This window comes from Lates calcarifer, linkage group LG10 (genome assembly GCF_001640805.2).
Source record: "Lates calcarifer isolate ASB-BC8 linkage group LG10, TLL_Latcal_v3, whole genome shotgun sequence".
Taxonomy (NCBI): domain Eukaryota; kingdom Metazoa; phylum Chordata; class Actinopteri; family Centropomidae; genus Lates; species Lates calcarifer.
In genome coordinates, this window is record NC_066842.1 from 12,619,566 (window position 1) to 12,633,876 (window position 14,311).

Here is a 14,311-nt window from a genome sequence, read left to right on the forward strand (position 1 = left end):
TATGTAAATGAAAATCATGCTTGGGCACAAATGTTGTGTACACATTTATTTAAAAAAAAAAACAAAACAAAACACCTTAGCTGACATGGTGTAACATACCAAAGACAGCACACCTTGTAAACACATATTCATTCACACACTCATTCACACACTTCCTCACACACTTGCTACTTTTCTTCACACGACTTCAGATATTTAGTCCTTTGACTTTATGTACACATAAACACAATACAACAGTTTGTTTGCATGACACCACACCTTGACATTACAGTGTTTTCACCATCATCCGCTGGTCAATATACACTGACTTATTTTGCTATCTCAAATATTTCAACTTCATTTCACATATTTCTCCTAGAACTGTGTTTTTCTTTCATCAATAAGGTCTCATGCAATTAACAGCTGAAGTTTAAGAGTGGCTATTTGGACTCATTTGAAGACATTCATTGATCATTAACCAAGAATCCATGACAGACATTCCTGCAGATTTGTTGTCAGAGGGAAAGAGGTGATGTCTCCTCTTGTAAAAGGGAACTGGCGTCTGTTGGAATTTAACCACGAAACTACCTTTGCAAACTCATGAGATAACTGAATAGTTTCATTCTTATTCTAATTCCAAAGACCATGCTAGCTTTGCAGCTTCTAAAAAGAAATAGGCAACACTAAAGATTGATCTGGTTAATGCTGACCAACTGTACACTAGCAAAACTCACAGCTCTATTGTTCAGCAAACAGTGATTGTCAGTTGCTGTAAAACTTTACTGAGTGATCAATAGACATCTAAAAATCCTGAGTCTGCTCTGTTGGTTATTTTGTTCAGTGTGCTTTTTCCCACAGTTCATAGTACAGGTCCAAATAACTGTGTGGACCTCAATCAGCAGCCTTCCTTGCTGCATGTGTTTGCATGTCAATGAGCATAAGCATGCCATAGTTAAGAAGTTCACTGATAAGCCCCTTACTGCTTATTGCTTTGACAGAGGCATTCGCCAGCATATTTTCTGAAATACTGTAAGAGGACTGATTAAAGACACAGACAACCACTATAATAAACAGATACAAAGTACTCAAAAACTACTGAAAAGTGATGCCAAAAAACAAAGTGCACACAAACATCTTTGACCTAAAAATGGTGCCACAGCATGAGCTCAACTTTGCTGTGTAAAGCAATGATGCACAGGTAGTTCTAACGCTAACCACAAATAACGTCTCCAAAATAAACGTTTAGACTCTACACATACTGTACATCACAGATGAACATGCAGCGTCTCAAATGGATACATTACCTCAATCACTTCTGTGGCTGTGGTCATGTACATTTTATACTCCACAGTTATAAAATGTTGACATCCCCTCAATAAAAATATAACATGACATATCATATTAAATAATATGATATTTTTCAAGTTGACAAATATTGCATGGAGAGTTGTTTGTCCATTTATAGAGTTGAGAGAGAAATGTCTGGGGTGATTAATTCTAATGCTGCCGAGTGTTGTTTTTCACTCTCTACCAGTGAAGAAAAGAAAAGAAAAAAAACACTGACTTTGCTGTTTGGCACCTCTGGGCTATAAGGTCAAAAACCTTGTGCCCATTGCTCCAAACATTCTCATAAACCCTTTAACTATGTTGAAGGGTTAATGGACGAGCTGGGAAATAGATGATTCATAGCTGTGATGGCGACTGAGAGAATTCACAGTAATTTTTACTGACATGTCAGGTCAACACACTAGTCTTTTTCTCATAACTGTTACTCCTCATGTACTTGCTGGCTTTGGTAACTGGAAAAAAACAGGAAATACGTAACTTTTAACCGCTATAAAACATAGCTTGAAACAAAGGAAACCCTTCTTCCTACCGCATTTCAAGAGCATCAACGGTTTCTCCAGGCTTGGGTTTGACGTCTGATTTATTGTCCTCTGTCTCCTGAACTTTTCTAGTCACCTTGGGGCTAGAGTTTGCCTTCCTAGACATCTGAGGGCTGTGTCCTTTCCGCTGCAGCTGTGGGCTGCTAGAGCCCAACTTGCGGTTGAGGAGGGGGCTCCTGGAGCCCTTCATCTTGGTAGGCTGCTGCAGACTATCCATAGACTTCAGGGGACGCAGGCCAAGAAGTCCACAGTAGTAGTTGCACTGATGGTGCGTCAAGAACTGTTCGAATACTTCAGGAGAGCCATAGTCAGTTAATCCTTGGTATCTGAAATACAGAGGACAACTTTATTCTAGTTACTGCAGCAGCAAAAAACAGTAACATTTGCATGTATTGAATATATTGATTAAACTTATTTGAATATATCAAATACAAACCCTTTTGACTTGGTCACAACTCTAACATTAGTAAGCTTTGTTTCAACACCTGCAAATACAAATCAAAGAGGATAATTAATATCTTTATTCCCACTAACAAATAAATTATTACTTTTGTCATAACCTCAAGCATTTGGCTTACCATCCAGCCGAGTGACGAGTAGATTGCCATGCGTCCACTGATGGATCCAGTGCTGGAAGGTGCTGCATTTCTGCTCCACCTCAGTGACGTTTCGTGTAGTCAGCTTGCCTTTGGGATCCATCATACAATACTTGAGGAAGACACCTTCCATATCAGCCTCCACTGTAGCATATGGCACAGAGTTTGCAGGCCGGTACATCAGATACTGAGGAATCACTCTGCGGGCAAAACAGAAAAACACAATGGGGTGATCACAAGCAGTATTGTCAATTTTAATAGGCATAAATGATCAGAGTTACTGTATAATTAGTATGGTGCTTACTCTAGTGAACAGCCAAAGTTGTCAATAACTCTTGCTTCAGCTGCAAAGATTTTACAGTATTCTCGAATCATGTTTTGGACTTTGCATTCCTGGGAACATAAAGAATTTATTAGATCAGGCACACATGCTACAGTTATAATCACTCAAAATTTTATCAGGAGCAATTTAGATTAAACATCAGGGACTAAACTCTTTACTCACCTGCCTAGTAATCTCTAGATTTCTCTCGGCAAGGTTGCTCTCTTGTTTGGTCCCGTAAGCGATGGGGTTTTGAACTTTGATGATGCAGTTGCTTCCAGAATCGAAGACAGGATCCAGGCCGTAAATGACCTTCATCCTGCTGGCTTTGTGCGCGCAGCCCTCCCCGATGTGCACCGTCTCGGCCATGATGCGCCCGAAGTACTTGCTGCCCCAGCTCCCGGAGTCGGCCAGGCCTTTGGTGAACAGCAACGGGGTCATCTCGATCTCCTCTCCAACTAAAGACAAGCAGAAGTAGGTATTCACAATGAGCAATGATGTAAAAACAAGGTCAAAAATATTCCTATTGTTCATTTCTAACTGAGAAATTTACCTTCAAAATCATCTCTTAGTAGTATCTCAGAGAGAACTGTAAAACAGAAAATACACAGACTCGTAGTCGTAAAAGCATAATTGATAGTATTAGATTTAGAATTTACACTTGATTTCCCCAGGCATACTGTATCTTACTGTCTACGCTGAGCAGGAAGTCAGTGGTGTCAGTCCCATATTCATTACTGATTGTACAGCCATATACGCCACAGTCCTCACTGGATGCCAGCACAATAGCCAATGCTACTTGGCTCTCATCTCCTCCACTTGGGAAGAAAACAAAGGGGAAAAAAAACACACAAAATCATGAACATGTCAAGTTGACTGCCTAGTCAGATTTGTACCCAACTTCAAAGATTCAACAACAGCCCACAAGGTGTCACTGTGAGACAAATGGTCACGCTGTGTGGCAGCAGTCTGCTGACACAGCAACCAATAGCACATATATAGACTTTTAATGCCCCCTGGTGATGAGAAAAATATTGTGTCAGGTTACAGTTTCTGTGTTCTAGCCAGAGATTCACCTCTCTGCGTCACAGCTGTGGGGTTCACAGTCACATGAGCTGGACGTCTCTGCAGTGAGAATATGAGAATGACAGAAGGCCACGGGATGCACTCTGCGACCCAAATAAATCCTGTTCATCCATGTAGCATAATTGTTTCATATTTGGAACCTGCCGAGTTTTACCATGTCATGTTGGCTGGAAATCCACAGCGAAAAAAGGTGGCATTATTAAGTTATAACACATTGAACACCATCTGATATTGCAGCTGATTAAATGTTACAAGTGATTAGAGTAGGACAATAAGGGGATTTACCTTCTCTTAACCTGTAATATTTCCTCCTCATCTCTGTACCACTTTATGGTGGAGTCACTGAGCACGTTGAAGAACTGGCACCACAGCTTCAGGTGTCCGGAGGCATCTGGGAATGGCTCTCCCCTGATCTTACGGATGACTTGAGGGGCTGGTGGTGCATGAGATAGAGGAGGGAGAGGGGGGCAAGGGGTGTAGCCAACAAGTGGCCCAAGGTAAATATATACTGTACTGGAGAGCAGAGACTTTCTAATGTTTCCACTTCCTCAAGTGCCAGAGTGATGATCGGATGATCATGTTGACAAACTTAAAAAAATATGCAAAGAATTTCATAGAAACATGTATATTGTGATATATTTTGTGAAAACAAAGCGAAAAAAGTCAAATCAAACAAGTCAAATATGTGACACTGTAGACGTTCTTACAGTTTCTTGGTTTAAGTCGATAAGTTAAGCAAGGTATTGCATAAAACAAGATATTACACTGTTCAAACAGGTTGATACAGGTCTTATTGGAAAACATGCAGAACTTCCTGCTTGTTCACACACCATAATATCTTCACAAGATAAAATAAAATTCATCTTTTGGGACTGAATGACTGATTCTTTACCTTTCAAAGGGTCTGGCTTCTTCTCAGCTGGTTTCTCCTCTTTCTTGGTGACTGGCTCTTCTTTCGGAGTCTCCTCCACCACTTTTGGCACCTCCAAGGTGGCCTTCCTACGGCTCAGCAGCGGAGAGCGCCTCTCCATCGGTGGGGTGTTTTGTCCCGTGGGAGCCTGCAGTAATGCTGCCCTGCGAGCCTGGCTGGGTGACATGTAGGGAGTCTCCTTCTTGCCTTGATTGTCCAGCGCACCGACCACTGCTCCCTCTCCATCTTCCTTAGCTTTCGGGATGAAGATTTTACGACGAGCTCCGGAAGCCAACTCCTCAGGAGTGGCAGGAGCGTATGAGCGTCAGGCTGTCTCTGCGTTTGAGCCGGGGGCTGCTTTCACAGGAGAGGGATGACGTTGGCGTTGAGCCTCCGCTGAGATCTTCGTCTGCCTTGTCACCCTGACGATCACCCACAGTGATAACAGGGACAGCTGTCACTGCCTCATTGTCTGAGTCTGGAGCAACTTTGGTCATGAATTTGCGAAGACTGGCTGGACTCAGAGAAGGATGTGCTGGGGGTTTAGAGCTGAGTCTATCGACAGAAACTCTGTTTCTTTGAGGGTCCTCCACAGACATAGAATTCTCTATCTTGGCCTCTTTAAGAGGTTTTACCTTCAAGATTTCAGGAACTATGTTGTTATCTGTTGTTTTATTGAATGATGGCCCATTGTTGCCAATCTTTGGCATTAAAGCTTCATATAGCAAAGAGTGGGTGTTCTCTTTTATACTCTTTTCAGCCACTTCTTCAAAGTTCTGTTTTCCACTGTGACTTTTTTCAGACTTGGTGGTCATATTATTATCAGCATCATGCTTTGTTCCCCTTTGTGTGGCAGCTGAAGTTTCTGTTTCTGTCCTCCCATTGTGAGTGAGCTGTCTGGGTTCAGGATCACTTTCATGACAAGTGACAGAGATCGGTGGCACAACAAACAAAGGCACTGTTGGAGTTTCAAGAGGCTGAGGTGTATCTGAATCATGGGCATTTACAAATGCATCACTGTCATCAGTGCATGAAATATTTATAACAGGAATTGACGCATAGTCCATCTGAGGGAGCTGTTCACTGCTTTTCACGCATGGCTGCTCCTGCTCAAACATTTTTGCCTCGTCATCTAATTGTGCAATTTCCTTTGCTTTCACTGTAGGAGAGAGGTTATAATCATTCTGCATACCTTTCTGCGTGGGCAGCAAATCTGGAGAGTCAGCCATGCTCTGCTCTTGGATTATTATCTCTGACAAATGAGTTACATCATGCTTTTGTGAAACAGCAGGCTCTGATTCTGGCTTATTTAGTGCCAAAATAGTTAGTGGCAGAGTGGACTCTTTGAGCTCGGCCTCCATTATTTCAATTTTCGGGATAACAAAATGTTCATTTTGGTTTACTTCTGGCACAGCTGCTTTAATATCTGGGGTGTCTTCGATAGTAGATATTTGGATTTGTGGAATATTTTCTGAGGGCCAGCCCGGCCGTCTCTCCCCACCGTCTTGATGAGTAATTCTACTGAGTTCCTCCAAAACATTAGCATCACTTCCCTTCTTTTGTGTTACTGAAAGTATTTTTGCTTCATCTAACTCCTCTACTCTCTTCTCAGTCTCCACTTCAAACTGTAAATGCTCATTCCTTGCTTCAGTGTTCAGATTCAGTACCTCTTTCAAGTCACCTTTCACCACACTGTTCCTAACACCTGAGTTTGAACCCTGTATTGTACTAAGATTGTGGACCTCTGCACTTTCCTCTGCTATAGAAGGAGTGCATTCATGCTGTATTTTTAGGTCAACCAGACTCTCTGGGGCCTCAGTAGGCGGAAATCCTACATGCATTTCCTGAATCAGTGGAGTACATTCGGTCTCTTCTTTTGCATGATTTCCCTCTGGGCTGTGTGCTGCCACAGCAGGCAGAGGTGTAAGCACCTGATCTGGTGTTTTAGATTCACATGGCTCTATTCTCTCTTCCAGAGAAGGTGCTGTTAATTCGATAATCTCAGATCTATTTATATCTCTGCACGGCTGCTTGCTCAATTTCACTTCAGCTTTCTTTTCCTCACATAACCTATTGGAGGGGTGGCCTTCCTTAGTGTCAGCTTCACCTTCCTCGTCCATCTTATCAATATTCAGATGCTCTTCTCGCAAAGTTTCACTGGGTGCTAGATGGAGGCTGTGGGTGTTTGACTCTGAGATAACACCATGAGGGTGGGTCCAGCTATCTTCCAAACTAATGAAAGTGGATGTGGGGGGGCATTCTTCTTCATAAATGCCTTTGGTCTGTGGCAAGACTGATACCTCCTCCCTGGGTGACGACTCATCTCTTGCAGCCTGGTGATGAGGCTGTGGTGAAACTATCAGCTCTTGGTGGTCTACAGGAACCTCTCTCATAACTGACACCACTTGAGAATGTTTGTCTTCCATCTATAGGAAAATAAACAAAGCAAACAAACAAACAAAAGAAGCATTAACATTCTTATGCATGCACAATATTTTTTACCAGTTTGATTTGCCAGTGGCAAACAGACTCTGCTACTTAATGGAGAAAGAAAAAAAACATTAGTGTCACGTGTCATGTTGATGAGTTTAAAAAGTATTTTTAAGGAGCTCATTACAGCAAACTTACTGCAGTGACCTTAGATAGCGTGACACTGTGACACTGTGACACTTTTAGACTGAGATGGGTTTTTCTACCATAAATCAACAGAAGCACACAAACAGTGAGAGATTATGTGCTATATATCTATCTTATATCCCAGGTAAACAGGAAGAGCACTGTAGTCAGTTTGTAAATAAATGTAATTAATTACTAGCTGAACAGTAAATAAACAAAACTATGCAGAACAACAACAGTAAATCTATATATTGCGTTTTATGACCTGTCATCTTATTTCAGGAAGTTCTATACCTCATGTCACATGCATGGTAGCTGAAACCATGTCTTAAACATGCAAGGGTCCAATAAAATGTTTATATTTTTTAACAAACAGTTTTTAAAAAAAATCTTTCTTACTTTAAATCTTTCAAATTAAATCCTGACTGTACATCCATATTATATGAACTTTCATGTCAAAAATAAACCACCACTGAGTTTAATTTTAATTTTGCTTATGTACACTCTTGTGTTGAAGCTTGGACAAGGGGAATTCCCACATGTTTGACTCGAGTGTGCTGTGTACACACGGAGAACCCGCTGGGCAAACTCTCAGTAAGAGACCAGTCATAACATACATGATTCATATCAATCTGTTCATGTGCACATTTGCATCAATCATTAAGCTGTTGATGACACTAAACTGACAAAGGAGAGCATGATGTTAAAACACAAAACTCTCAATTATGATATTCCTGAAAACAATATATTAAGTCTGCGTATGCAAAGTGCTGTAGAGAGGATTTATAAGTAAAGCCTCGAGCTATGGTGCAACGGTTTTTCCCCTTGCTGGCCCAGTTTTTGCTGTTGACACCATTACAGTTCATGCAGAGGAGTAATGAAGCCATGTGCCGCCACGTGACAACATGTTTGGCCAAGAGTGACTGCTAAGAGAAAAAAGAAGTTGCTGCTTTCGATGGAAGGGAACTGGTATCACATTCAGTCTAAAAATGAGGCCCCTGGTCATCACTAAATGTTTGTGTGTAAATACGTGTGAAAACACTGTTCAGACAAAAAGGTTTGACTTCCTCCAATTAGTCATGCATGAATTCTCACATTATACAGCCAACATAACAAAGATAATACAGTAGTTCCACATTTAGGTTATACAATGGTGGATAATGCTTAAACATAGTGACTTCACTTCCCCTTTTCCACATGTCATTGCGCACCATGTAATTGTTAATGCACAATGTACAATTCACCGAACCAAACGATTCATAAGAATCTAACTTGTGTACTCGAGTACAATCAGATTTTTGGAGCTTCCTATCAGCAAGAACATATATGAAATACCTGAGAATTTAATGGCTTTCTGTGTAAATGTTGCATCTATTTGTTTGTCTCTTGGTTTAAAATTTAGGCACTGCTTTAGATGAGGACACAGGGTTATGTATTTGCTATATTCAAAAAGAGTCTCAGCTTTATCACTTCAAAGAAAGTCATAAAACAAATCTGTATCAAAAAGCTGAGAGACACTTGGTCAAACTGGACTAAATCAGTATAACCACAAATATAACAAAAAAAATTACGTCGCACAGTATCACTATCAGCTTTCTTACTGTATGGCTGTATACTGTACAGCACATTTATCTTAGCAAGATAATCCTAATCCTCCACAAGTGACAGACACGAAACAATTCGACGAACTGGACACCGACATGACAGAAGTGCTGCCTTTCTCCCTCTTCTCTTGCCAGGAAGGAGGTTTATTTTAAGATATGGGGCAAGGAATGTGTCCAATGTGTCAAGACCCTCCTTTCATGCTGAGACCTGCCGCAGGACTCACTCGTACTACCGCTCATCCGGACCCGCACAGTCGTCTGTCATGCAAGGCCCTGTTTGTAACGTGAGAGCCACTTCTGACATTCAGGTTTCATCATGATCTCTGACGCACCGGTGTCCCACTCGGCGCAGCCAACATTTGAGATATTCCCCATCCTGTCTTACAGTATGCAGTGTAGATGCACATAACATCCCCCACCCCCACATACATTTAGTGGAACTTGCCCTGCTCTTATGGTTCCCTATGTCTCCCTGTATGTCTCCCACACTATCTTGTTTTGTTTCTCACTCTTGACTGATACTGATGCTGTAAAACCACAGCCTCATACAGCCGGGCTGACTCACTCCACCAGTAGCTGATCACTGTATGTTTTTAAGTGGTTAAATTGTATGACAGTCCCACACCATTCCGTGAATATGAACATCTAACTATGAATTGTCATCTACTTTTTATCTACCACATTTACAACCAGTGGCAGCTTAAAGCCTCATCTGTGTCATAGTTGACATAGTTCAGGCTTTGGCACTGAAGTAGCTCATCTTGTCACACAAATGCAGCCTATATATAACTCTCAAGTGGCAGCCAGCTGACCTGCAAGACCATTCTACGTACCTCAGTGAAACCCTGGAGCCCAGACAATGGCATTTCTTTACCCACAGACACCTCCATGGCCTCCACATCATCTTCAGCCTCCTTGACACACTGCCCCGTGGACTCCTCTGCGCTCTCAGGTGGCAATTTATGAGCTGGTAGGCAGGTGTAGAACACCATCTTCATGCTTATGTTCCTCCTGTTTCCAGTGACACTGACTGTTGTTCTATATCCACACTTTGTGAAGACTCCTTCGGTTTATCCGTTTCCATAGGCACGATGTCCTCTGCGAGAGGCTCGTCCGCATCTGGATTATCGCGCCGGTTGCAGCCGAAATGATGGTGGCGTTTCAGGCTGAGGAGGCTGAATCGAGTCTTGGTCAAACTCTGTCTCCTTGCTCTCAATGTGATCATGAGAGTCCTTCTTACTCTTACCAAAGAGGAAGTCTTTGACCGTATGGAGCATAGAGGAGATGGAAGCCTGGATGTTGTGGTGGTCGTGATCTTTATGAGCTTTGCTGTGATGTTTGACCTCTGACCCATGTTTACTATGGGCTGCTGTATGCAACATCTCCAATGACCTTTCTCTTTCTTTGTCCCTTTCAAAGTCCTCTTCTCTCCTTTTCTCTCTCTCATACTCTTCCTGTAGTGTCTTTTCGTGTTCTTCCCTATCTTTTTGCATCCTCTCTTTTTCTGTGCTTTCATTTACAATTGCTATACTCATCTCTTTATGTTTCTCCACTCGTGGTGAGTTCTGTTTCTCTTCAGCAGCCTGAGACTGGAGAGTCTCTGCCAGAAACTGTGCCAAACTGATTCCTCCATCGTAACAGTTTTCACCTCCATTCCCCATCATATGGCTTCTGCCACTGCTGCCGCTGCTGCCGCTGTTAACCCCAACATCTACACCATTTGAGATCTTCATTTTCTTTTTAGCTAAGGTTTCCACAGGCATCTCCTTTTCCAGGTCACCATCCATAGATGTGACAGGGGCTGGGGCAGCAGCTCCCACTTGTTCCCCAGCCTCAGGCTCCTTGACCGCCGGCCTCTCCTTCAGTGATGGGACAGGCCGCTTCCTTGGTGGAGGTTCAGGGCTATTCTGTGATTTCTCTTTCTGAACATTTTCTTTATCCTCTGTCTTGGTCTGGTCCTCTAAATCTTTCTTCTTCTTCTCTGCTTTCTGCTTCAGCTTGGCAAAGAACCGCTGGTGGATCTTGAACTCATTCATGGTGCCGACCTCCAAAACTCCCGAGCAGGAGACAATGCCTTTGCTGTTGCTGGCTGAAACTTGATAGATGGCTGCATCATCCAACGTGCAGCTGAAAACAGAAACACGTCTTAATCTTACATTATGGGTACCCCAACAAGCAGCTTAAAACAAACAGCTACATTTCTACTAATGTAAACAGATGTAATAGATAGATTATTCTTGCAAGGTTTTCTCACATACTTGTAAATATGGAGGGTGTGGGTTTTTCCGTTACGACGAATTTCATATTTTGGGAGTCCACAGTACCGGTCCATTTCCATATCATCTTTATACCATTTCAGTTCTGGAGCTGGGTAACCTATAGACATGAAATGACTATAAGGAACTCATTGCTTCGGGTAATAAACAGTACATTCCTCATGCCATGAAGTAATATGTATGAATATTTGTTACAAACATTACATCAGTTTGTGCTAAATATCCTCTTATATTAGTAGCTCATTGGAAAATTGAACAGCAAACAAGACACAGTATAGAGGCTTTGGCATGAATGTGTTTTCGGGCTGTTGCATCACATTTGCGATGTGTCACACAGGAACAGCTGCTGCTGTTAGACAGACCCACCCATCCAGTTTGCGTGCAGTTAAAAACATAAGGTGTTGCAAAACCACCTTGTGTTTTATATTGTCTGTAGTGCTTAAGGGACAGTTCAGGAGGAATAAAGCATTTCATTTTGCGTTTTCAGTGAAACCCTTCCTTTGTTTTCAGATTAGTCACATCCTGTCTCTTCACACCGCAAACAATCTGCCAAGTTTCAAATACTCCAACAAACAACAGGCAGAGGCATGCAAAAAACACACACACACACACACACACACAAACCCTCAAGGCCTACCTGACACCACACAGGTGAACTTCACGTTACAGTTTTCTGACACTGCCTTTGATTTCAAGGTGGTCTCAAAGGACGGCTGTATGTCCTCGGTCAGCTGAGCCATGACACTGCACAGCGTGCTCCTGGAAGAAAGCACTAATGTATTAGAGTATACATTTTCTTGCTTTCAAAGAGTAGACAGTTTTTACACTTCAGTATCATTTCAGTGACCGCTCCACCTCTGTGCAGTACATTCCAATTACTTGGGAGGAGGATGTTAATGAAAATTTCTGGTAGTGAACGAAGGATGAAAGAGTGACACGGAAACTTGTGAGACGTCAAGCAAAAACCAAGTTGTCAATCCAAAACGGAAACCTATTTTCATCAATAGAACTGAACGCAACACTGGACAAACTGGACATTTAGCATTACAGTTAAAATGGGTGTAGGTTTCATTCTTGGGGTAAACCAGATTTTGTGGTTAAGATGTTAGTTGGGAGGAATGTTTTAAAAATATGGATTACCTCGTTGGCCTGTAGTGAGAATACCTTGAATAGCTATTCAGAGAGGAGGCAAATGAAGGGATGTCAATGATTGATTTAGATCTATGTATATAAATATGTATAGAACAATTAAATAATTGCCCTCCTCTTTGACAAAAGGAGCATCTTCTTATTCTCATGGTTTGTAGATTAGAAACAGGAACAAATTATTTATGTGATGAATATGATTGTTAACCTATAAAAAAAAATAGCTTCATCATTTACTCATTCTTTACTTGATCTGTCTGACCCAGATGCTTTTTCTTGACCACCATGCAGTGTAAATCTGCTTTTTAAAAATACAAATCTGTTTTACAACAAAGAAAGATTTAAATGCTCTGTATATACATGGATTATATGTGTGGCTGTCTACCTGTTTTCAGGCCTAACATTCGAGAGGTAAGTATTGCGGCTTTCTGATCGGCCATTGGAAGAGCCTCCCTCGTCTTCACTGAAGCTGCTTGTTCTCCCATTGCCAGAAAAAGAGCGAGTCATTGGCCTTCTGGAAGTCATTGTCCACTGAAGCAATTGACAAAAAAATGTAAGATCCAAGATGAATGTACCACCCACAGTATCAAAAAAACTGCTCTGTGTTCACGTCCACAGCTTGTCAAAGTTCAAGGCTCAAATTTAATAGTGTTATCCATGTAAAAACCCCTAGAGAAGAAAAAAAAGAAACACTTCAGAATGGTGACAAAGCCTGTTGGAAGTTGATCAATAACACACTCTGGGATATTTGCTCAAACAAAACTTACAGATCAGACTCAATGCTTGTCCTTTCTAACCAAGCAAAGTACTTGCATTGGAGCAAGTTATAAATAGGTCAGCTATCAGGTTGTGGAAGGGCTGTTAGTGGTCAAACACAAACCCACAACATGCTATTTACTTGTACGTGTTAAGAATATAATTCAGGCGTGTCTTGGTCACCTTAAAACTTGGTTAATTTTCCAGCTTACCATTGAGATGTTGTCAGTGTTGCTTTGGAGCCAGAGTCTGTGAAGACAATCTCTGTAACTGCCTATCATAGACATGCATGTGTTGCCAGCAGGGGCCTATTTATAGCAGGCCCACAAATAGGTGCAAGAGCACATCAGATTTTCCGAAACTAGACTTTAGACTTTGCAAAGAAGTCTAAAAAATAAACTGAATTTAGAGTAAAAGCTCTAACCATTTTTTTTTTGTTTCATCAGCAGTCACACTAGAAAAATGTCACTGTTTTGTTTTGATCTGTTGTAATGAGTTAGAAAAAAGGTGTCACACCTTAGTGAGACTCTGAGGTGGAGTGGATGTGGACTTTCAAAACATGTCTGTAGAATATGATTCATGACGCAGCTGATGGTGGCCAATGGTCTATGTCCTATGCTTTGCTCGAGAGTTGCTTAAGGACAGCCCCCCCGCCACTTCATATTGCAACACATGGTCAAAACATAGTGACCCATGTGCTGCTCACATTTCACATCAATTAGACAAAAACAGGCTCATCTGACAAAATCTATACTTTGATTTAATGGAGTAAGGGTATTTCAAAATATTGATTTGTTAGTTATGTCAAGATTTTTTTCTACTGGTCTTATCTATTTTCATGGGTTTAGACAGTTCTTGGGTTGTTTTACAGTGATATTTAGTTTTTTTCCTTTTATACAGTTGCAATTTATTTAGAATTTACAATTAGTAAATGTGTAAAAAAAATGTATTCATGATTTTATAATTGTATTTCCGTCTGTAACTTGCTGTTCTATCCTGGCCATGACAATCCTGAAAAACACATTTTGGGCTTTCCTGCTTGAATAAAGGTTCAGCAAAAAATAAAATAAAATGTAGTTTTACCAAACATAAACAAATAAAATGCATTCTCAAATCCAGCATACACCTCTTACA

General features: G+C 41.3%; 1 protein-coding gene across 1 annotated transcript; it reads right to left on the minus strand.

The window, feature by feature from the left end:
- Positions 1-31: 31 nt before the first annotated feature.
- On the minus strand, positions 32-13,779 carry alpk3a (alpha-kinase 3a). Its single transcript, XM_051073339.1, is given in 16 exon segments — positions 32-2,191; positions 2,302-2,350; positions 2,444-2,661; positions 2,766-2,854; positions 2,967-3,241; positions 3,337-3,372; positions 3,474-3,601; positions 4,155-4,302; positions 4,762-5,089; positions 5,091-5,975; positions 9,833-10,010; positions 10,131-11,126; positions 11,258-11,375; positions 11,913-12,034; positions 12,807-13,090; positions 13,390-13,779. Coding segments are annotated over 15 exon segments (4,050 nt in total). The 5' UTR covers positions 12,947-13,090; positions 13,390-13,779; the 3' UTR covers positions 32-1,851.
- Positions 13,780-14,311: the final 532 nt, after the last annotated feature.